The 24,871-nt window shown below is 33.0% G+C and overlaps 3 protein-coding genes across 3 annotated transcripts; 1 reads left to right on the top strand and 2 right to left on the bottom strand.

Moving 5' to 3' along the window:
• The first annotated feature begins 3,712 nt into the window (after positions 1-3,712).
• Positions 3,713-12,748, top strand: LOC140890468 (uncharacterized). The gene is made up of 10 exons (XM_073298264.1): positions 3,713-3,832; positions 4,167-4,227; positions 5,357-5,477; positions 7,271-7,307; positions 7,455-7,524; positions 8,511-8,615; positions 9,892-10,042; positions 10,121-10,203; positions 12,243-12,336; positions 12,411-12,748. The coding sequence occupies exons 2-10, from the start codon at positions 4,197-4,199 to the stop codon at positions 12,490-12,492; spliced, it is 774 nt and encodes a 257-aa protein (XP_073154365.1). The 5' UTR covers positions 3,713-3,832; positions 4,167-4,196; the 3' UTR covers positions 12,493-12,748.
• Positions 12,749-13,409: 661 nt separating this feature from the next.
• LOC140891018 (uncharacterized) lies at positions 13,410-18,787 on the bottom strand. Its single transcript, XM_073299226.1, has 6 exons — positions 18,563-18,787; positions 18,325-18,457; positions 17,038-17,141; positions 16,111-16,255; positions 15,873-16,013; positions 13,410-15,180 (listed from the first exon to the last, which is right to left on the bottom strand). The coding sequence occupies exons 1-6, from the start codon at positions 18,601-18,603 to the stop codon at positions 13,708-13,710; spliced, it is 2,037 nt and encodes a 678-aa protein (XP_073155327.1). The 5' UTR covers positions 18,604-18,787; the 3' UTR covers positions 13,410-13,707.
• Positions 18,788-20,720: 1,933 nt separating this feature from the next.
• Positions 20,721-24,871, bottom strand: LOC140890886 (protein phosphatase 1 regulatory inhibitor subunit PPP1R7 homolog). Its single transcript, XM_073299034.1, has 6 exons — positions 24,467-24,871; positions 23,140-23,370; positions 22,157-22,303; positions 21,896-22,038; positions 21,690-21,804; positions 20,721-21,081 (listed from the first exon to the last, which is right to left on the bottom strand). The coding sequence occupies exons 1-6, from the start codon at positions 24,728-24,730 to the stop codon at positions 21,001-21,003; spliced, it is 981 nt and encodes a 326-aa protein (XP_073155135.1). The 5' UTR covers positions 24,731-24,871; the 3' UTR covers positions 20,721-21,000.

The following is a 24,871-nucleotide window of genomic DNA, read 5'->3' as shown; positions in this document are numbered from 1 at the left end:
AAATTAATTGTAAATACAATGAGGTTGTGGTTGGAAGACAAAATTTTCATTTTGTGATGATGATGACGAAAACAAGAAAAAAAACATTACATTTCTGTTCCTTTCTTACGCGTTTTTTTATTTTGATTGATAATGTATTGTTTTTTTTTTTTAAAGGAAAGAATTATGAGAATCAAGAAACGGTTTAGATTAATATAAGATGGTTCCCACGTCGACTAGTTATTTATTCAAATAAAATTTGATTTTACTAGACGATAACCTAGAAGCGAGCTTTTAAATAAGAGTTAATTATTTCAAAAAAAAGAGTTAATTAATTAAATAAGAGATTGATGGCCTATAGTCTATAGAGGATAACCAACTTTAAGATATTGTTTGGATGAACTTCTAGGAATTGTAATTCTCAACTTTTTCTTTATAAATTTTGAAATTTTGTGAAATTAATAGCTAATAAGTGTTTTCTAGGAGCTCTCTCAAACACTACATAAATAAGAGATTGATGGCTTAGAGACGGATTTTTAAATATCAATGATATGATAAAATTAGTGTAGATGTTTTGTTAGATGACTTTGTTGACCTATATATGTGAGACCGATTTATATTTATGATACAAAATAATATTTTTGACATAAAAAATAATATTTTTTTATGATCTTGTATTGAGTCACAAATATGTCTCACAAAATTTTTATGTAAATCTTATGAGAGTTGCTCGTGTTATGAGATTATTTTTTAGTCCCTCTCTTATCATGCGTTTGGTATACATGATAGAGAAAGTGATAGACTCGCCCAGCCCGCATCTGGCCCTCATTGTAGATACTATTATCATTCTTGTGAAGGATAAACAATACCTTATTGGGAGGAGGTATTAAGTTTGATAATTTATTTCCCTATAATACCCACAATTTAATTGAGTATAAATTCAAGAAATATAATAAAATATAATTTATAATATAAATAATTTTAAGAATAATATTATAATTGCTATTAACTTTTATTTAAAATTAAAATTAATATTCAAATTCTTATTAGAAATTAAATAAATTTAATATGATTTAAATATAAATTATATATAACTAATTTTAACTGTAATATTACAATTGTTATTAATTTTTACTTAACATTAAAATGAATATTCAAATTATTATTACTATTTTAATTATAAATAAAATAATTTTTATATTATTATTAAATTTAATTATTTTTTTATTTTAAAAAACATGTTTAGTTATTTTTTGTTTTTTGGAAATTAAAATAGTGACATTTTAATAATTAATATAATATTAATTTAATAATATTTAAATATAATTTATAATATAACTAATCTTATAATACTTTATTTACTATTCATCATATTTTAATAATTATTAATATACTATTTATTTAACAGTAATATTAATATTGTTATCAACCTTTATTTAACGTTTAAATTAATATTCGTATTATTATTACTATTTCCCAATAAATGCACATTTATATTATTATTATTAAATTTAATGATTTTATATATTTTAATTAATATTTAGTTATTTTTATTTTGAAAATAGTGAAAATGTAATAATTAATAAAACTATTATTCACCATATTTTAATTATTATTAATTATTAATATATTATTTATTTAACAGTAATATGGTAATTGTTACTAATTTTTATTTAATATTTAAATTAATAAAAAAGTATTTATTAATATTTTAGTTATCAAAATAAATTTATATTTATATTATTATTAAATTTATTATTTTCTACTGTTTGATTAATATTTTTAATTATTATTTTTTGGTTTGAATTTAAAATTAATGAACATTTAATAATTAATATAATATTTAAATTTTAAATTTATAATGAAAATGGTAAAAAAGTAATTTTTTAATTTATCATTAACTCAATCCCGATATTAATCATTCAAATCAAACATATTATTATTTATTTCAATCCTATCCAATTTCTTCAATAATCCCAATGTACTTTATCAATACATTATTACATCCATTGAACCAAGTGGTGGGATGAACTTTTGAGAAGATGAATTAAATGGAAAATCAGAAAATTAATTAGTTCATGAGATAACTCAACTAGCATGGAATAGCGTGAAAATCAAGAAACATGGTATCGAGAATAAATTTAGCTTGCAACTAACTATAAAATAAATGTTCGAGAGATTTTTAGGAAGTATTTTTAAATTTTTTATTAATAAAATTTTCAATAGATTTAATTTATTTATTTATTAATGAGTATTATTTATTAGCTTGCAACTCCTGCATAATGAACCTATTTTCTTTAGGGTACATATTCTGTTACATGATGTCACCGAAATTTATCGGTGATACAGGTTTATCAAATTTATATATAATATGAAAATTAATATTTTTGACATCTTGCTATATTATTATAGTAGATATCATCTAATTAATTAACTAAATTTCAATTAATGAGGTAAATCTTGATTTAAAATTACCATTATATCCTAATACAATTTCAATAAAACCAAAATAATTAGGCAAATTAGTAATTTTATATGATTTTCTCTTTTTAGTCATTATAGCTTACTATATTATTATAGACTTATAGTATAATCATCTAATTATCTAACTTTCAATTAATGGGTGAAGTTTGATTTAAAATTACAATTATATCCTAATATAATTTCAATAAAACCAAAATTATTAGGCAAATTAGTAATTTATATGGTTTTCTCTTTTTTAGCCATTATATATTTTATTGTTTACTAAAATGACACCAGTTTTGTGTCATTTCATATTTTTTTATTTACGAAAATGTAACTCACTTTGTAAATTGATATATCTAGCTATGACGTTTTTGTGACTATTTGTTTAGAAAAACGCTATATTTTTTTGTATTTTCAAAATTTTATAATTTATTTTTATTTTTTATTTTCGTTAAAAAAATGGACGGTTGCGTGCAGCGAAAAATTAGTATAAAATAATATATTTTCAAGGAAATAAGAAATTTGTATAACAAAATTTAAACGTGGGGCTCAACCAATGTTCTAAAAATCTTGATTAAAGTCTCACTTAATCTCACTTAAGCTTGAAGCTTCTCTAAAACGCTTCGCTTCGGCCAAAAGCGGTAAAAAAGCGGTCAGACATAGTTTGACCATGTCAAGTGTTATTAAATACACATAAATGTGATTTTTTTAAAAACCACAATTGATTAATAAAACAAAAATAGATTATAAATTAGCGTTTTTACTAGTGAGTGATTGTTAGCAATGTTATAAATGTATAATATTGTATGGCCAAGTGTAGCGATGATGTGAATGCAGAACATATTGAGTGATTTTACCGATAATGTTTTAAATTAGACCAATTAATTTAGTTTATATTCTATGACACGTGATATGAAATAAATGATGAAATAAATTGAATTAGAATCTCAGAAAGAATTAATGTATTACACTTGATTTGTTTGAGATGACTAAAATTATAGTTTAAATTAAAAACGTTTTTTTACGCTTAAGCATACGCTTAAACTCGCAGTAGTCGCGCTTAAGCTTAAAAAGCTTGAAGTTTGGCTCTCGCGCTTTTACACGCTTCACGCTTTTTAGAACATTGAGCTCAACCTATTATACAATTTAAAATTTCGAGTCCTATTTCAATGAGTTATTAAATAATTGAACTAATTAAAATACGAAATCAAATATTTAGAAAAAAAAATTAATTGAAATTTTATTTTTTGAAATTAAAAAAGAAAACAAAAAATAAAAATTTTGCAAGTGGAAGTGCTCGCTCCCAAAGTTCGAACCATAATCGACTCGAAATTTGTTAAATCTTCTTCGCATTCTGATTCGCTCATCTCTGCAGATTCTTCTTCAGGTAAATTAGTATCCAATCGTATTGAATGGCGTGATTATTTTTGTGTTGGAGCCAATGATTTCGGTCATTTTCCCATTGTACGCTTTCTGCTAAATTGATTTTGGGGTTGTAAATTTTTCGTTTTTATTACCATATTTGCGCAGATTAGGGGTTGGATTCTCAATAACCAAAACCTTTTCTTGTGTGCTGCAGTTCGTTTTTTTTTTTCCCCTTTTGATCGAAGCAATCCCGCCTGGGTTGCATCTTAATCATTGGAATATGAATCAAACGAATATATTATTATTGGCTGTATTTGGATTATGTGCATTTGAAGCTTGGAATATTGTGTTTGCAGATAAGTTGCAGTTGTATTTATTTGAAGGCAATGAGTTTCACCGGCCCTTCCGTTGGTTCTGGTTAGTGTTAATTGCTTTCCTGTTGTTTTGCACCGTGCAGAACTAGTCTTCTGACTCCCAGTTAGGTTATGGTGCCATCCGTTCAGTCGTAACTCTTAAATTTGATGTTACCCGCTGAACATCCTCTAATTTTCTTTTCCTGACACTCTTTGGGAATTTTACAATATAGTATATTGGAAAATTTGTGTTTTTTAAGCCAAGAATTGTCAGTCTAAAACGTGAGCTTTTGGTATTAATGTATTATAAAAGCTTAGCAGAACTGACTATAATAGTTATTTGAAATGTCTAAAGCTTATTCATAAATCAGTTTGCAATTTCAAAAAATTGCTATTTTTAAGTAATTCAGTTCAAATATTGTAAACTCAAATGAAAATAAAATCCATGCCCTACAATTATGAACAAATTATAATAATAATAATTATTATTACTATTATTAATATTATTATTATTATTATTTTTTTTTTTTATAAAATCCAACCACTGAGGGGTCCTTTGGTTTGGTTTAGCTATCTTGGAGGGGAATAGTTTTGGGAAGATATTTTGGGGGAAATAAATTGTATTTTTTGATTTATTTTGTATTGTTTTGGGGAAATACAGTTATCAATGCATACATCAAATCACGTCAGAAGTTGTTAGATAATTTTTTTTAAAAAAATTTAATAGTGTATTTTGGGTTATATTAATATGATAATTTTCTGCGTTTTGGAAGTAATGAAAATCTTTGTTAAAGTGTAATAAATATTTGTAAATTCTTTGGTTGGAACTATATTTTTATTGGCTTTCCATTTTTCACTACTTACCAAAAGCAGTGTTCTAAAAAGCGCTAGGCTGCGCCTAGGTTGTTTCTAAAAATGAAAATACATTTTATTGTTTTGTTCTGAGATTGACTTTACTGGCATCAACTTGTTAAAAATGAAAATTTTATTGAATCTTTTAATTTCTGGCTTCATTTAGTAACTGAATAAACCTGTAACCTTAAAGTGTTCTTTAACTTTTATTTGTTTGTTTTGCATCTTCTCTCGTTAGAAGATCGGAAAGCTTTTCTGAAATGGATTTATGCTTAGATTTGGTGTCCATGAGAGTTATTGTTTTCACTGTCTGGCTAGCTTACGGTTTTAATTCAATGCAGCTGCAGCTGGTAGAGCTATTAGGAGAACATTTGAGTTTGGACGAACATATGTAGTGAGACCGAAAGGCAAACACCAGGCTACTATTGTTTGGCTACATGGCCTTGGAGACAATGGGAATAGGTAATTTATGGTCATCCCTTAACAAAGTGAGGAATTTATCCACTTTTCACTATTTTTTATTGATTTTGGTTTAGGTCTTATCTTGTTTCCACTTCTGATTAAAAGAAAATGTTCTACATTTATCGTGTATTTTGTTCAAACAATTATCATAATCATAATACTGAAAATTGTAGAACTCAATTGTGGTATGCTGGGAATTCTATCCATATTATAATGCTTCCAGTACAAATGAAGATGAACGATGTGTTTGACCTAACTATTAGAAAGAAAATTCTTGAAGAAATTCTGTTAAGGATGGGTCTATAGTCAGCAATGATGATAGAATACCATCATCTATAAATGGAGCAAAACTGTGAGGTAAGGAGTCAAATAATTGAAAAACTTGCCTTTCTATCTGCCTCTAATAGGATAATCAAATAGTTCAATGCTGATACTTGTGTGGTATGTTAGAGAGGGATATATTCATCCCGTGAACATGGAGACATCAAGGAAGTTATGTACAAGGAAAAACCAGAATTTGTGGCTTTGCTAAAAATTATGAAAAAAATGATGGAACAAATTTTATCGGTAGCACTGGAAAATTTCTCCATTCAGAAAGTGAGTTAACCAAAATCTTGATGAAAGGCTTGAGGAGTGTTAGTTTTCTTGGATAGATGACCTGTATGACATGCTAGAAGAGATTAATTTGGAGGTGATTTGCTGCATTTTGTGAATTTTGTGTTCTTCAATGGTGGGCGGAGGGATATTTAGTGTTGTAAGATCCATAAAAGAAAAACTGAATAGCTACAGATTCAAAAGAAGCATGAGACCATATGATATTTTGATTAATGAATGAACACTCGTGAACCACTGGTTTGTAAGCCGAAGTTGACACAGTCAAGTTTTACAGAGGATACCACTTGGTACAAGCTCGACAGACAATTGTTGTCCACCAATGATATGGAGAGCAAAAAAAAGGGGGGAAATATTCTCGTAGCTGCTCATTATGTTCTTGCCTTTTGACGCGAGGAAAAATCAACACAAAAATGGGAAAATGGATATTGCTGTAAAGCCTGCCTGAAATTTTATATGGATATCAGTTGGGATTCTATTTCCCTTTTTTCAGTCTTAAGTTTTATGTGACCTTCACATCCCAGTTGACCGTCACGATTTAGATTGTCGAGGATACATGAGTGAAATGGAAGAACAGGGATTATTTTAACTACCTTAGAGGGCAGTTTACACTTGGATTGTTTAATGAGTGACATTTTTCAGAAAAATCCAAGAATATTTGTTGATATGTACAACTAGATACAACTTTAATACAATCAATGATGAAAATATCTCTCTTATTTTTTGTTATTCAATGAAGTATCTATGGGGAATTGTGTTCTTGTGCTTAATTATTATTTTATGAGAAAAACTGTGGTCTCTTTTTAATTTTAGGTTCTCTGGTTTTAAGAAAGGAAAAGAATATCCTTACCTCCCTAGTAGGCCAGATTTTCTTTGATTTTATAATCTTTTAGATGGGAGACACTGTTTCTCTCTTCGATTTAAACTTAAGCGACGTCTGATTTTCAAGAAGGAAAAAGGTATCCTGACCTCAAGATTGAGTTAAAAGGTTTTTGAATGTGATGAAACCGACATAGTGAATAACAATGGGTGCTATGTTTTGTTGTGTTGCTGAATTAATTTTCTAGCAAATGCTTTGCCTGCTTGTCCTCCAGTTGCTTTATGCTGCTTGGTGGATGTATGACCATCATTTCCATGATTTCTCTGAATTTAATCCTCATCAGCTTCACGTTTCTTTGCAGCTGGTCCACTCTCTTGGAGACCCTTCCGCTTCCAAATGTAATGCTAATCTAAATTTTTACTGTTATGTTTGAAGTACTCACCTCTAATCAACGTTCAGACATTATTGCTTTTAAGTTGGTGATTCTCAGCATTCCTTTTTTCCCTTTTGGATCAGCATTTATGGCAATTTATATGTATATGCAGATAAAATGGATTTGCCCGACCGCTCCTCAACAGCCAATAACTTTATTTGGTGGTTTTCCTTCAACTGCTTGTAAGTTTGGTTGTATATTATGGAATTGCACCATTTTTATGGTGCACAATGTAAATAGAATGTTAAGGTGTAAACAGGCAAAGGCTTGGTGCTTTGCATGTACGTTTATCAAGTTTGTTCTTCAATGTTATACTCACCATTAAACTTGATAGAAGAGTGGGTTCTTTACCAGATGAACTTAAAATACCGTAAACATAATCTGTCAAAGGTGGGATCTGTGTTTTAATGGATTTATAAATTGCGAAGTTTACTTTCAGAAAGAAAAAGATTCTGTTTTAAGTAATCCAGTTATGAAGATTTAGACAACCTTATTTGGCTCAAGGATGGTCGCCATTGACTTACTAATTAAATTTTAATCAGGAAACGGGACGCTACTCTTTCTAAGACCCGAGATCGGAATCCTGGCATGGCTCCAAAACATTGCCTTGACCTTATAAACTTTTCAAACTATTAAATTAAGTTTACAATATTATAAGATAGTTATCAAATATCCCCGACAAATAGTGGAGCTTGGTTTAAGATTTTTCAGAGTAATCCCTTTTTAACTTATCCCTTACCGGTTTAAAATTTTTCAGAGTAATCCTTGTTTATCTTATTCCTCACCTTGTTTATCTTATGCCCTACAATGGTGAAAACAGTTCTCACATAAGGTGTGCATCCTCTAAACTAAATCTAAGCTGGTAGCACTCGTCTGCTTCTTTCAATAATAATGACCTCTGGAAGGAAGGCTATAGGAGATACTATACTAACATACAAACATGCATTTAAATCAATCTATATGATAGCACTTAGCAGTTAATATAACATATTAATATCGGAGTAGATTATCATCAAAACTCGTTATGTAAAAAAGTATATTCAATACTAAAGTAGTTTATGTTCTTTCATATGCTACCGTACCCATGCATTTTTATATCATTATGATATGCATTGTCAGATTTATGGATTTTTATTGCTGGAATTACGGTTGATGTTTTCCCTTATAGGGTTTGACGTAAATGACCTTTCGGAAAATGCTAATGATGATTTAGAGGGTTTGGATGCTTCTGCTGCATATGTTGCAAGCTTATTGGCTAATGAGCCCCCTAACAGTGAGTATTCTACCATGGTTTTTAACGGCATTCTGATTTCCGCACATGTTTTTTTTTTCAGTTTATAAAATGCTGTAACCTTATAACCCTGCCAACAAGAAAGAAAGAAAGAAAAGAGAAAAGAAAAGAAGCTTTGAAGTGCAGAATATCAGAATATACAAATGCTTTCCTCAAATCTTATGCTTTTGGCTGCCTAATAATTGTATTGTTGAATTGGCCCTTTGCTTATTCAGATGACCAATTTATGTATTTCTATCAGTAAATTTATGCCAAATCTGTTTTTGTCATTTTGATTTGATGCACATTAGATTTTATTCAAATCAGGATCTAAGTTCTAGGGAGCAAACTGGGCCACTTCTGGGCTATTTGGTTGGCTAGATTGTTTGGTTTTTAGCTTGTTGACATATGATTGAGCTCACTTACACGTGATAATGTTTGGAAGAGATTTTGAAATCAGTTCAGAGTTTCAATCAGCCAAAACATATGTGGAATTTAGTTTTCACAAATTCCAAGTATAGTTGAGCATCAATACTTTTTTCCAGTCTATTCTTCTGATTATTGGACCTGATTATGGTTTTCACAAATTCCAAGTATAGTTGATCATCAATACTTTTTTCCAGTTTATTCCTTAGAAAACCATAATCAGGTCCAATAATCAGAACTAAACTAAACTTGGATTTGTCATTGAGCTTTTTTCATTAAATTCCATGTCCTTTTACCGGAAGACACTGACGAGCAATTAGAGATGTGGTTACTTCTTCTAATGATTTGTTCTTGATACTTGCAAACTGTGCAACTCCTTAACAAAGCTGTTATATTTGAATGTTTCCTCCGATCATTGTCACGGGTGATTGAGTGCTTGAGCCAGGACTCTCCTTGTGCTTTGTTTCTGTTGAATTATTCTCGGTATATTTTGATCGATATCTATTCGTTTTGGTTATTTATATTCTCATGTGGATGTGCTTGCAGGTTGTACATATTTTTAAACTGTGATTACAATGTCGATCTGATTTATGTAAATATGTAGGGTATGGTCAAATATTTGTGTAATCTGTGAAACTCTATTGGCTCCACTGATGTGCTTGAAATAACCGCTTTTGGAATCTCAGGGAAATTAAATTTGGCGATCGCATTTTTTATGGCAGCAAAATGGTCAATGAAAATTGAGTTTTCTCTGCATTTTACTTGAATTATTGTTCATTTATGATCTCATGAACTTTTGAGTTAGGATAACAAGTGACGATCATATAATTTTAACAATTGGCATTTGTTAAAGTCAAGCTGGGTGTTGGAGGCTTCAGCATGGGCGCAGCGACCTCTCTCTACTCAGCAACTTGCTTTGCTCATGGAAAATATGGGAATGGCAACCAGTACTTGGCGAATTTGAGTGCAGTTGTTGGATTAAGTGGTTGGCTTCCCTGTGCAAAGTATGACTCTTGACAATGATTCAAAATAGTTTGTCTCTTTATACATATGGGACCAATAAATATGAATATTTTTTCCAGGAATTTGAGTAATAAAATTGACGGTGTGGAAGAGGCTGCTGGGCGTGCTGCCTCATTGCCTATTTTGCTTTGTCATGGTAAAGGTATGACCCAGGGATAATTGTTAGACCAGACGCGTTAATATCCTGTTTCTCTTTCCCATCTGTTGGGTGATTACATAAAGAATGAATGCCATATGGTCAGTGTCAACTCTTGAAGGTTTTCGTTTATACTGTCTTTTTAGATTCTGATGAGTTACATAAGTAGGATAATATTTGCAAATTTTAATAAATAGCGCGCATGCCTCTTGTTCAAAACATAATAAAGAATCAAGATCCCTCAAGTTTTTAGAAAGAACCACCACGTCTTCCCTAAACCTCAAAAAGCTAGCATCATCAACTTTGACCTTGCATCTGAGTGCTACCTCTTGCCGACGCAATACGCACCAACTCGGACAAAGGCAACAAGTAGGCCAACGCACTTACAGAAGCATTTTCCAAATGACACGAGGGAGAGGATAGGAAAAAACATCACTTTCTGGGAAAAAAGACTCAGAGAAAGATTTGACCGAGAAAATCCCCGAACGATCCCCAACCCGAAGTCTAAAATCTGTCACCCCTCCAACCAGCCTTACCCTATCTAGAGACCCTAACAAATAGCTCAACTTGTTCACTTCCTCGTCCCTCATATCCCACCAGAAATGCAAGTCCCAAGAAATAACCGAAGAGCTGGAAGAACTATCCGAGACTCCGATTGGACAACATGAGAAATAGGTTTGTTATGAACCGAAGATATCTGGAATAAAGAAGTATATAGATTCTTAAAAGAGGATTCCCCCAACCACCTTCTCCCAAAACCTTGTTACCCCTTTTTTACCAGTGCCCTCACTGACTGAAGAAAAGTCGAGTATATTCTAGAGATAGAACTTCCAAGGACTTCTAAAAGTGACGTTTCTTGCTAGGCCCGCATCCCATCCATTATCCTGTAGCCCGTATTTACTGACAATAACCTTCTTCCACCAATTCTTTCTCTCATAATAGAATCTCCACCACCATTTACCCATAAGAGCCCTATCCTGTAAAACAAATGTTCCCAATACCCGGACCCCCTTTCTCATTCTGTTTACAAACATGTTCCATGCAACCACATGACAATGTGAATCCCTATGAGCTCCATCCCATAAAAACTCCCTCGTAATCTCCTCCATAACCTCCGCTATGCCCTTTGCCCTTTGTTACTCTACCCTTTGTTACTCTAAAAACAGACATGAAATACATCGGCAAAACATTCAACAGTGTTGAAATTAAGGTCAATCTACCTCCTCTTGACAAAAACGCTTTCTTCCATCTCGCCATCTTCTTTGCTTGAACAGGACGGGTTCCCAAAACGAAATTTTCATCGGATTTCCGTCCAGTGGAACCCCCCGATATTTTATTGGCCAAAATTTTCTCTCACAATCAATCTCTCTAACCAAACTGTCCACTTCTACTTCACAATTAAAGCCCATCAAAGCACTTTTGTCTTAGTTGATCTTTAACAGAAATGTAGCAAAGATGAGCATCAAGCAACATGCAAATTCCAAGAACAATGTGCTCAAGATCCCAGGAAGCCTTCATTGATTTAAGAGCTTGAATAAATTCAAGAACCACAAGTATTAAGCCAAGATTGGGCCGAAGCAATAAGTTTGTTAAGCCTAAACACATATTGAGTAAATCTGAACTTGTAGGCAAACTGGTCCTAACCAGCAACAAACCGGTTGATTCAAAAAATTCAAAAACTGACAATCTATTTAAAAGAAAGTCATGATGCCTGGAAACATTGATAGGCTGCTTAGAGGCATCAATAAGCTGTTCAAGGCTGCCTGCTGCTTGGCAGCTTTCGATGATAACATATTCTTGGTAACCGGTTATTGAATTGGCATTGTTTCTGTATCCGGCCGGTTAAAATGGAACTAGTCCATAGAACTTTTAAAATTTTTAATGCTCATAATGTTCTAAGCAGACTTAAGCTCATGTTTTTTTTTTCATATTTTGTTTTTTGCTACTTTCTGACTTTAAAGGAAAAGGCAAGTGCTCTTTCTTGTACTTTTTAAATTTACACTATCCTTCGTGCACTGTAATAGCACTGGTTAACTATAATGCAGGAGATGATGTAGTTTCTCATAAATTTGGTGAGAAGTCTTCAGAGAAGTTGTCTTCTTCTGGATTTCGAAATGTGATATTTAAATCATACCCTGGGTAAGTAATTGTTGTGGGCATGTAGCTATTCTGCATTGGTGAATTTGTTGTCTATTAATTATTCCCTCTGGCAGGCTTGGTCACTACACCATCCCTGAGGAAATGGATGAAGTTTGTGCATGGCTAACTTCAAAACTCGAACTGGAGGGACAATAATGATGAAGAGCAAGATGGACGGGACAGTAAAACGACTGATGCAGTTGTGATTGTTTCCGTGTTCACCGAGTGTACTGCTATTTTTAAAATAGTGTATAACATTGCCCACATATTTATGCACATTTATCTGTCGTCTTTGGCATAGTTTCTTCTGTGATATGAAGTTTATGGTATCCTCCATTACATGAACAAATGGTGCTTCAAACTGTTGGATTTCTTTCCCCTTTTTTTGCCTTAATAAAACTGTTGGATTTCTAGCTTAGTATTGAGATATATATTACCACGAAGCATTTATTTCATTCAGCAGCTTCAAATTTTTGGAACTAAGAATCTGCTGTTTTTTGGTCAATTTTTTCCACAAACCACGACATTCAAACACTTGTTTAAAAATAGTTCGTAGTGACTGAGCATTTTAGTCAATCTTCAATTCACAAGTAACAATTTTGCCCGTCAAATTCTTGAAACACGGCTTGTACAATCTCAAATGTTTTTGCTACTTGCACTATGCAAGTTGCCATGATATCTGAAATATTTTAGGCAAGATTCAATACTATAATCCCAATATGACATTTGAATCTGATTCTCTACTGAAGATGTATGCATATGTAGCAAAGGGTGTACACCACTAATATCTACTAACACGATGGTTTCAGCATTCTCTTGGTTATTCCCCGAGTAAAAAAGAACCTGCTTGCCTTTACAGGCACTCCCATCAGACAAAAGCGCCTCAATTTCCCAGCCACTTGTAACCTCCATATATGAGGTGGTCTAACTGGGTACAAGATTATACTTGATAAATGAAAGTAATTTGCTGAAGACAGACGTTGCTGATCACAATTAGGTGCATAAACAGGTGTATGATAATTTATTATTTTTTTTTAAAAAAAATCACCAAGCACTTAAAGTAGAGCCATGCATGAAATTTAACAAGCTTTTACTACCACCAAATTGGAGTTGCACGCAAATGGTTACAATCTCATAACATTGTCAAGTTTATGCATGAATGATTGCAATCTTACCCCAAATAAGAATAATGCATGAATAGAGACAACAATCTCTTACTATTGTAAGGTCCAAGGCTTCTGTATTCTAAAAACAAGAAATCGATGTTGGCAATGTCACAACAGCCAGAACCTTAACCATGCATGAGAATGTACTTGAGCATTCTGGAACATGCAAACGATGAACTACCTCCTCTGGCTTTGATGTTATCACTTACCTTTCTTTCATGGCAGCAAACCGCTCAGCCAGATCATCATAGTCAGGTAGTTTAGGATGCACATGGCGCGCCTGATTATCTGACTGGAAAGTATTCGAGCGATTAAATGCCTTTTTTGGCTCGGGGGAAGAGAATGATTCGTGCGGTAGGGAAATAGATCTGGTGGTCACCGGTGCCATGTTAGAAGCATCATGAGAGATTTGATGTGAAGATTGAACCTGCTTTTTTTTCTTCAACTTTCCTCCATTGTCGCTCGATGGTTTCTTGCAGTAATGAATTAACAGTTCGTCTATAAGCATCTCCTCCTCATTGTTCCTATGCTGCTCCTCATCAAAAATCATCTGCAAGCCTCTTCTTGAATGGTCCTTTCTTCTACTACTCGATCTCCTCTTGACATCACCATCTTCACTGCTACCCACATTATCATTACCCGATGATGACTTATGGTGCTTCCTCCGAGTTGATCGAGGTTTTGATATGGAAAATTTATCATCCTGATGACCAAAATCTTTTTCTTGGCAATAACTCTTTATTTTGGTGGGTTCAATGAATTGTTCTTCATTAACATTTTCATCTGGTTCAGTACAGGTCAGGCCTGCTGCATCACCTCTGTTGCAAGCGGTTAAGTTAATTGAATGCTCACTATCAGAACCAACGTGATTGGAAACTCTACTTGCTCTGCGTTTATCTTCTTTTGGTCTAGTATATGGAGGAGGGAGACCAGAGATGTCTTTTGGTTTGACATATGGTGGAAGGAGAGCATACTTAGTGCAAGATTTCAATCTATCAGATTCTTCCTCCAGTTCTCCTTTTCTTGATCCCAATGCTTTGGTTTGATTGAGACAACCATCGATAGTAAAGACTTCATCATTTTTTCCCAGATTTTCTCCAAAATTTGAGGCATATTCACCTTTTTCACGAGCAAAAGCTTCTGAATTTTCTCCTTTTCCAGTGTGGCAGATTCCATTGTTGTGTTTTATGTATCCAATGTGCCCATTATCCATGTCTTTTCTGTTGGATGAATTGCTTAATCTTACATTCATGACTTCTGCATCACTTTTCATAGCAGGGTAGGAATGTTTATTTTCAGTCAACGGTCCACAGTTTTCTCCTTTCCTTGAATTACTGACACCACTACTTTGTCTGTTGCCTCCAACATCAATATTATTTTGCATTTTCCCATGGGATGAATTTTCTGTTTTTACTTGCTTCAGTTCTTCATCGTATCTCTTGATAGTAGGAGAATGCTTGTCGCCTGATGATGTTTGTCTCCCATGAAATAATAAATCACCTCGTGCACTGCTTTCTCCTTTCTTCAATGGAGACTTATGTGCTTGCTTAACCATTTCCTGATTATGGTCATTTGAGTTGTCTCTTCTCATGATATTGTGTTCTGCTGAGCTCTGTATTCTGCCTTTTGCATCAAGAAGTTCATGCCTTTGTTTAAGGTCAGCTTTTTGTACGTCAACCTGGAGATCAAGAATTTTGAGATCATCATAGGTCTCACAAGATTCCATGCCAGTTAAGCAGGCAATCAAATGTTCACCAATAGTAAGTAAAAAGTGGTTAATTAAAGATGAGCATCATGGAAAAGGGAAGAGGGACAACAAGAATGAAGCCTTTCATTTCAGCTTTAAGTTCTAGCCACCCAAAAGGCTAAAACTCTTGCTGTTCTCTTTAATGCAGAACAAAGTCACCCCTTTATACAGATTACAGAATAAAATTTATCTCAGGGATACCAGATGATGGGGAAATGCTCTTGATAATAATAAAAATCAAATCACAGATTTATTACATCTCGACGATATAAATGCGACTACAACAATTAAACTTATCTGCAACTTCCAGTCAGGATGAAAACATATAAATATGGAAAGTCATTCAGCGACATACCAAGTAGAAAAAGAAACGAAGTTACACATCATTGACAATAACATGGTGCATGCCACACACAAATCAATTTATCATGTAACTTGCACAAGTCCTAACATATCATCTTAGGCTTAAGTATGATAACATGGTGAATACTCATTAGTTATTGCCCCTAGAAATTAATTATCTATAACAAAATAAAGGTCATACGATTTATCGTTGATATTTATATGCTTCTTACTAGAATCTTTCTAATCTGACACAAATCACAGGTGATTCGAAGTTGTACCTGCACGGGTACAGAAGGGGAGCCCATCCTTTGTTCAAATCCCCTTGAATCCCACTTTATTGAAAACTCTGAAGTTATGTCATGCAATACCTGGAGCCTCTTTGCTCGTGCAGGAGGTACCACAGATAGTTTCTCACAAAACTGACAACCACAAATCAAGTAAATTGAGAGTTTAAACAAGCTGCAATCATTAGTATAACCTTTTGTACAACTACTCTAGGTTACATAGGGGCATCACCTTCTGATTAACAAAAGCCTCTAAACTATTTCCAAATCTCTGCTGAAATATATTCCTCAGGTCTCGCAGTTCAGGAAAATCAGAAAACCTTGCAGCAGCAAACATCAGCGAAGCAACAGCCTCCCTACATTCTTCTGGGCATTCCCTATAAAGAAACCATTAAATAGAAGAAAAGTCAGTATGTAGCCCATTTAAACAGCTTGAAGGTCTCAACACTAGATCAGCATCTTTATAATCTTAGAAACTATGCTTGCTCTAGCCCATTTACTCTAGGGTTTTTTTTTGGTTGTTTAGGAACAACGAGGAGTATTTAGATTCTCCAACCCAAGCAGGTACAGAGTCCATCGCTTCTGACTGCCACCACAAACAATTCATTTTATACAGTTTTCATGATTTGGTCATTATCAAACTGGTGCCAGTCGTTCCTACACTTCAGGTATCAACCATTTTTCATATGGATTCCAAGTCCAGTTTGCCTCACAAAGACGAGCCAATACCAGGTGTTGTGCTTTTGGCAGATAACTAAGATTTTTATTTCAACTGTCTACAATAGCGAAATTATATCTTAATTCCTATGCAAATAATATTATGTATAGGAAATCCAGATGCACAGACATGGATGTGGAAGCACATGCATGGACCCACAGTTCGATTATTTTCTAAAAAGTTGGAATATGGTTTTAGTGTAGTCAGCAATTTATCACACATTTATTGAATTACACATTGTACTGCAATAACAAACGAGCAAGCACATGAAACCAAGGAAATGCGAACAACAAACATGAGACATACTTAAACATACATCATGAAAAGAAGAGCAATATGGTAACAGGAAATTACACAACTATTTGGTGCTTGCCCTGGAATTACATTGTGCTAGCTGAAAATGTAAGATATAAAAAAAGAAATCATATGATTGGATCGTACCGTTGTTTCTCAATTCTGGAAAGCTGCTTTACTATATACTCACAAGTTTGCTCAATATAATCATAGCACGACAGGAGATTCAATCCAGCAAGGTATTCTTCTGTCTGTCTTCCAAATGAAAACAGAGAGAGAACAAGTTAGAAAATCAAGAGTGAATTAAATAAAATTTGTGGCTCTGGCATTGCTAATAAAAGAGAGATTATAAAAAAATTGGTTCTATCCATCATTTTACATTAGATAAAAAAATTTAAATTTCTACCGATAATTAGAATTATCTGACAAAATGAAAAAATGACATCTTACATTACCTCTTAGAATGTCTTAGGATCATATTTGCGGCCAACAAGATATTGACTACTTTCAGAACGCAAACTATGCCTCTCAGGTAATTTAGGGATCCTTTAAGATCCTTGGAGTTAATCTATACTTTCTAGTTGGACCAAAATTTATTCGCTTCCGCAATGTTATTCTTTGCTGCTTATAAATATTGTGAAATTCTATCACTTTGTTATTTATACCCAACAGAAATTCATTCATAGAAGGACGCATTCCTCGAAACACACTTTTTATAATGATGGAAATAACATCTAATGCTTACTTTGATATCCCACCAAAAAAAAAAAAACACACAAACGCACACTCTAACATCCGTTTACCTCCAACTGTGTATTTCACATGAGATAAGTTGCCTTGCCAGAAGGGTATTATCATCACCTAGGTGACTTACATACCATGTCCCAATATTTAGCCCATCACTCTAAAATGTTAATGTGCCCAATACAATACAAAATTCGGTCAGATAAAATCTCATGCTTTTCAACATGATTTTCTGAAAATCAGTATTCATGTACTTGCCAAACCAATCACATCATTGGCGAGACATCATATCTACCCTATTTGATTTCTTTCTTAATAGCATTATACTTCTCGGTTTCCACCTGCCCAATATTTCTCTAAATTTGATCCATTTGGCGGTGCCTAATTCTAAGTTGTACCGTGTGACTCGAACTCTTTATCACTGCAAAGCTTCTCAGCTTAATCTTTTTTTCTTGTTCAGCTGGCACATCAACTTTAACGATCTCGAATCTTATCACTCCAGTACAGAATATTCTAGTTCACTGAAGAATAGACTTATTGCTGGATTAATCGCAGTGGCACATTGTTAAATTCAATTAGCCATACAAAGAGGAACTCCAAAGAACAGCTTCGACAAATCAACCCAAAAAGGCTTCAAATCAGCTAGCTACACCACAGCAAAAGAGACCATAAAAAGAGTGAGGCGTGTACCCTTCCAAAGGCGTTAATATCAAGCCCATTGGAAAGCAACTTAGCCAGATCTTCTTTGAGGAACCTCTGCTTCGCCTCCGCTCTCCTCCTCACCACGTCGATCCTCGCCCGTGTCGCTTTTATCAGCGACTTGCTGCAAACTCATCAAAACACACCCAAATTCAACAAAAAAAAAAAAAACTTGATTCACAAACAATTTAACACAAACTAAGAGACAGAAACAAGAAAGAAATCCGACCATTTGGAGCTAAATCCACGACCCAGCAGACCGTCGAGCATTTTGAATTTGTGGGTTCTCTCGAAAGCAAAAAGATTCCAGATTTGAAAACACAAAGTAAAGGGATTTAACTGAATCGAGAAAAAAGTTTATCTTCACAATTAATTAACAAGAGAGAGAGAGAGAGAGAGTGGCATGCAGTAGAGTAGAGGCGAGCACTGAACAATTTGTAATTTGTACGTTACAGTGAATGTATTTTGTCTCTCTCTGTATTCCTCAGTCCACGGACACTCCCATTTTATTTTTTTTACTTTGAAAAGATATTTATAAAAAAAATTAATCTCACGTGTCACTAAATTGAAAAATGATAATATTATTCACTTTATTATATACTAGGGCTTGATAGAATCCGATATTTCGTTTCAAATTTTAAAATTTTGGTGATAAATGAGGTGAGAGTAGTTGAACTTTTTTTTAGGTTCAAATTAATTTTTGACAGAAACTAATATTTATGATTGTTTTAAAAAAAAAGTTTATGTTCCGTAAAAAAAAACGTTTATGTTAAATTATTTATTCGAGAGTCTTTCGATTTTGTATATTTGTTTCTCGTATTCAAAATCGGTAGAAAACCAATAGCTAAAATTAATGACGTAAAAATTATTTTTTTTTTATAGAAAATATATCATTTCGTAGAACCATTTTTTAAAAAAAAAATGAGAGAGGAGATTGTTATGTTCATCAAATTTAATCAACGATAACGATAAAGTTTGATTCATGATCAGATTTTATAAGGGAATATAGGTAAAATGATTTTGTAAGTTTGTTCATATTGTGTTTTGGTCCTGTAAGTATTTAATTTTGAGTTTTGGTCATATAAGATAAGTTATATTTTGATTTTTAATCTTTTTGTCATAGAATGTTGACGTGACATCAGAAATGCTGACGTGACAACTAAAAATGCTTACGTAACATTAACAAATGATAATGTGTTTGTTATGGGATAAACACTTAAATGTCATGTTTTCAAAACGGGACTGTACCGTTTGGTTCAACCGGTTCGACCCGGAACCGGGCACGGGTTTCGATCCAAAACACTCCCAAAGATCGTTTCAACGGTTGAATCGGACAGTATCGGTCAAGAACCAGAAAACGATTTTTAATATTTTTTTGAAAAATTAGTTTTTTTATTTAAAACCTTAATTTAATATTTTATTATATATATATACATAATTATTTAGAATTTTTTCTTCTTTAAAAATATTATTTTATTAATATTAAAGTTTTTTAATTAATTAATTATTTTTTTAAAAAATATATAACTATAACTAATATTTTGAATATATTTATATAATTATTTAGTTTTTAAACTACGATTATATATATATTTTTTCTATTTATATAAATTTTTTTAGGTTTTTATAATTTAAAATATATTCTTAATTATATTATATTATATTATATAAATGGTTTTTCGATCCATCGTTCGATTAAAACGGTTCAACCAGTTGGAGCTTTTTTTTAAGTTAGATCGATTCGATCACCGGTCCGGTTATAAAAACATTGTTTAAATAAACAAAATGACTAAACACCAAAACATAACTAAACTTATAGAACCAAAACCCAAAATTAAATACTTACAGAACTAAATCACAAAACAAGCAAATTTATAGGACTATTGGCTATTATCCCGATTTTATAGCTCAATGAACTTTTTATTAGCAATGTATTTAACCTGTTATTTAAAAAAAACGTATAAATTATTATTCATAAGATAATCACAACAACTGTATGCATTTATCAAAATTTTATATAAAATATAATTATATTGAGTTTTTTTATTTGTTACAAAAAAAAATAATATACATACAATTCTGTATACAATATGAGAAAATAGATGAGTATATCATAATTTTGAGTAGTGTCTTGAAAAAATCATGTATCGATTCAATCCATATTTATCATAAAAATTAATATTTTTGACATAAAAAAATATTTTTCTATCTCGAATCACAAATTCATCCCACAAAATTGTTAAATATAAGCAATTTGATTGACAAGATTTGCTATAACCTAGCAGTCGCTTCAAACAACGCATTATGGGATGATTTTTTTTTCTTTTTTCGAATGGTTTTTTATTTTTATTTTTATCACGACATTATGGGACAATTTGCCAGACATATTTCATCCAATATTTTCATCTCTCACCCAACATTGAATTGTTTCCTCAGACTGAGAAAATACATTATCTGTAGTTCTTGATACTGAAAACAAAATGAAAAAATACAACTGATAAATATGTCAAGGAACTCGGTTTTTCTGATGTCAAAAATTTCCAGAAAATTTTTGATTTGTGCCGCATAATTGCCAAAACTCTGGAAATGAAATAAGTCAGGGGCTGGATAAATTATCCCTCGGCTTTAAACGTCAAATGAAGTAGATAATGTCACGAAAAAACGCCTCTATGCAAGAATCTGGGAGTCAATTTGCTGAATATTTGGAAATGCTCGTCTCAAAGTTGAAATATAGTCTGGCGAATTCGCCTGCAAAAACCAATCAACCAATTGTAAAAAGTTTGTTAACTGAAAGAAAATTTGAAAAGGAAAGCATATAGACTTGAACCTACCAGCATTCAGATAAACTACTGGATAGATTTAACCAACCACATCATCAGATGGTAACGACTGAGAGAATACATTCTCCAAAATTTGAACTATTGGATACAACTTCTAAGGTCAATGTTTAATCTACGTCAATACAACTTTCAATTTCAAAGTTGTTTTCAACTGTCAGTACTCTCGTCAAATCTTTAAATGTATTCCTTGATGAACTATAAATTCTGTATCATCAGAATAATTAGGAATCCTCTAATTTGCTAAACAAAACTGATTTTGTTCCAATAGTTCGACTTGAAATAATTTCATAAACTCCATTATATGTTAAAACAAATTGTGCAAAGACGGGGATATTACAGATTAGTTTTACGTGAATCAGATTCTCCCTTCAGATAACAAATTAATGCCTCTTCTGGCTAACAATAGCCAGTGCACAAGAATCGGTGGATGTACAGTATACAACTATACAAGTCCGTGACCAATGGCTTGAAATAGGATAAAAAGTACATATATTGGCTAGAAATAGATGTACATACACATGGATTGCGCTCGAGGTATATTGTTGTGAGATTCTCTTTGGCCCCACCAACCCCAACAGCTATGTCATCCAGTGATGTTATTTGGTTGTCATTGAGCCACAGATCTTCCAAACTGCAATTAAACATCCACAATCAAGAAGGCAACACATTAGATGCATACAATTTTCATATTACTGTGGCATGGCTTTGCGAAACATTCGTACTTTGCCAAGGTCTCGATATCATTAATTTCTGTAAGCTTATTTGATGACAGGTCCAAAACTCGAAGGTTCGATAGAGTTGACAGGCCTTCCACTTTTGAAATACCATTATGGCTCAAGTATAATTCTTCAAGTGCAACACATTCCTAGACATCACAGAAATCAAAACATAAAATAGTACGGTGTCATTAATTAGGGAGAGGGATTTTGGAATTAGAAACAAAATCCTCAACCATTACATCGTATGAAGCTAATAAAAGCAACCTCAAGTCCTGTCATCGAAGTTAATCGATTACTCTGAAGACTAAGCTTCTTAATGCATTTTAACCCACATAGATTGATTGCACGAATTCGATTGCGCCCTAGCCAAAGCTCTTGCAAAGTAGATAAGTTTTGTAAATTCTCCATTACCTGACAATTAAACATAGTTCATAAACAGATACAAAATTTTCAAAAACAAATAAAGGACAGCCGACATCTACTGTTCCTTCGATAATTTAACAATGCCTAGGTAGAGAATACCCAAGAGGTATGACTGTTCTATAAAAAGACAGACAATTTCAAATTAATGCAAGAAAGTTTGGACTGCTGAGGATTTGAAGTTCAGAGATTTGAACCAACAGGACTTAATCGCAAAGCATGTCTGTTTGGAATTCAAGCAAAAACATTTACTTAAGAAAGAAAGGTGAACTTTATCTTGTTATATAAATCCTCATTTCCTATATTTATTTCACAAATTGAGAAAAGAAATCAATTTACTCAACCCAGAGCAATTTCGCTCGTTATATCTGTTGAAGATGATGATTTCTTGGGTTCAATGAAGGGCCTCTCTAAGAGCCAAAAACACAACACTGGAAATGGTCATAGTTTATGATCTAGAGGATTCAATGCTTCACTTAAAATCTATAATATGCTGTTGGAGGGAATTGGAAACTAGGTAAAAAGTTTAAAAGGGTCTATAATGTTCTTAAAACTGATGAAGCATCGAAGCCCCTAGTCATTTTTAAGATCTTAAAATGTATTTAGTTCAACCAACACTTTCTAGCATGTATATGAATTCTTTAAAATTTTATATCCACATACATTTACAGTTTCTCTGTGACTTACCATCTTATGACTTATGAGATATTTATTCCAAGTTGCTTGATAAAAGCTTCAGCTAAACTCATCAATATTTTGATATTCCTTCGTGGTTTTAGCATTAGGATGGCTAATTGAATTTATTATCATAAGGAAAATGACCTAACCCGTAATTTGTTGGATCCAAGCTCAAGAATTTGCAGCTCATGGAAGTGCTCAATCTCTTCCATTTTAGTAACTTCGTTTTTAGAAACATATAGTTCTTTGAGTGTATTCGAGACTCTGGACAATCCATTAAGCGTCGAAATCTCGTTAAACGAAACATCAAAGACCAGAAGCATTTTGAATATGCCAACATCTGGAATTTGCTTCAGCTGATTATCCCTCAACACTAGCTCCTGGAAAAAATATTATAAAATTATTTCTAGAATAAGAAACAAGCTTTGGATGAAAAGAACCTAAAAACCAGTAATATAATAGCAGATGTATCTGTAAACAAACTCAAAAGGCGACCAAAGTGGGGATTTTAGTGGAGCACATCAATTGAACGAAAACTTTCGGACTAAAGAGACCATTCTAACTTTATTGGCGGTCCTTGTTTATCACTCACCTCCTTTATCCATAAATTTTACTCCACCCGTCATATTTTGCTGTTTATCAGAAGCCCAACATTCCAATTCATGTAAGTCTACAATTATCAACCCAATATACACTAGAGAAATTGAATTATGATATTCCATGGCCCTGAAAAAAAAATGGCTTTGTATTACCGTAAATAAATATATGAAAACTATGCAAATGCTCTGGAAGTTTGAGAGGGAGTGAGAGAGATGTGACCACCCCTCCCTCCGCCACAGTATGGAGTTACTGCCTGCATTGTTACGGGGCAGCTGCCATAAAATTTAGAATATTTATAGAAGTACAGTGTAATCTATAAGTCTAGATTGATCTTCAATTGTCATTCTTTCTGAATAAAGTTCAACACTTTAATCTTCTAGCTGACTTAATATTGAGGACATAAAGTATCTTTGCCATATGAGCTAAAATTCTTCCAGCTTTTAATGAACTTGATTGATTGGTTTTCTGGATTCGAGTGACCTTATGTTTAGAATCTTTTAGAGACTTGACTTTAGAAAAGGCAAAAACATATATACATTAATACACAGGTCATATAATTCTTAACTGCGGTCAGAACATAAAACTTGTCCGGAATTTTAAATGATACATCAATACATATTCAAAATGAGGGAAAAGAAACATATCAGCAAAGATAAAGTTGTCAAAAACCCCAAGAATCCCACAAAAAAAAAAAAAAGGAGGAGAGAGAATCTGATAGTTTAACTTCCACTCCACGGTCTCTCGTAATCTATGCAACCCAATCATAACAAACTTGCAGCAACGCGAAATTCAATACTCGGATTAAAATGCGGTCAATTATCCGCTAAAGAACGAAAACCTGATTATCTTTCAGGTAATCATAAAAAAAATCCTTACTTGGAGGCCAGAAATGGGGTGCCACGTGGAAAGAGGAAGAACACCATCATCGTTGAAAAGGTTCTGGCGAAGAGAGAGCTTCTGAAGGCTAGAGAGATTCGAAATGCGGGGGTCTAACGCGGACAATCGGTTCGCCGTGAGGTCTAATTCGGTGAGACTCGGCGGCAGCTCCACGGAGTCCAGATCGCGGAGCTGACAGCTCGTGAGGTCGAGAACAAGATGATTCGACGGCGATTCACCGCCGTCACCCGCCGTATCGTCCATAATCAGTGAGGATTGATTGATTGATTGATTGATCGATCGATAGACCGACCGACGGACGGGGAATGAACTGGAAGCCAAATTGGTTTTCCTAGCGAACGACGGCTCAGTGGGGGTTGAAATTGAAATTAGCCCGTTGAATGG

The sequence above is a fragment of the Henckelia pumila genome, chromosome 3 (genome assembly GCF_033568475.1).
Source record: "Henckelia pumila isolate YLH828 chromosome 3, ASM3356847v2, whole genome shotgun sequence".
NCBI classification, from domain to species: Eukaryota; Viridiplantae; Streptophyta; class Magnoliopsida; order Lamiales; family Gesneriaceae; genus Henckelia; species Henckelia pumila.
The sequence above is the reverse complement of the archived record's forward strand: the minus strand, read 5'-3'. Positions and strand labels throughout refer to the sequence as shown.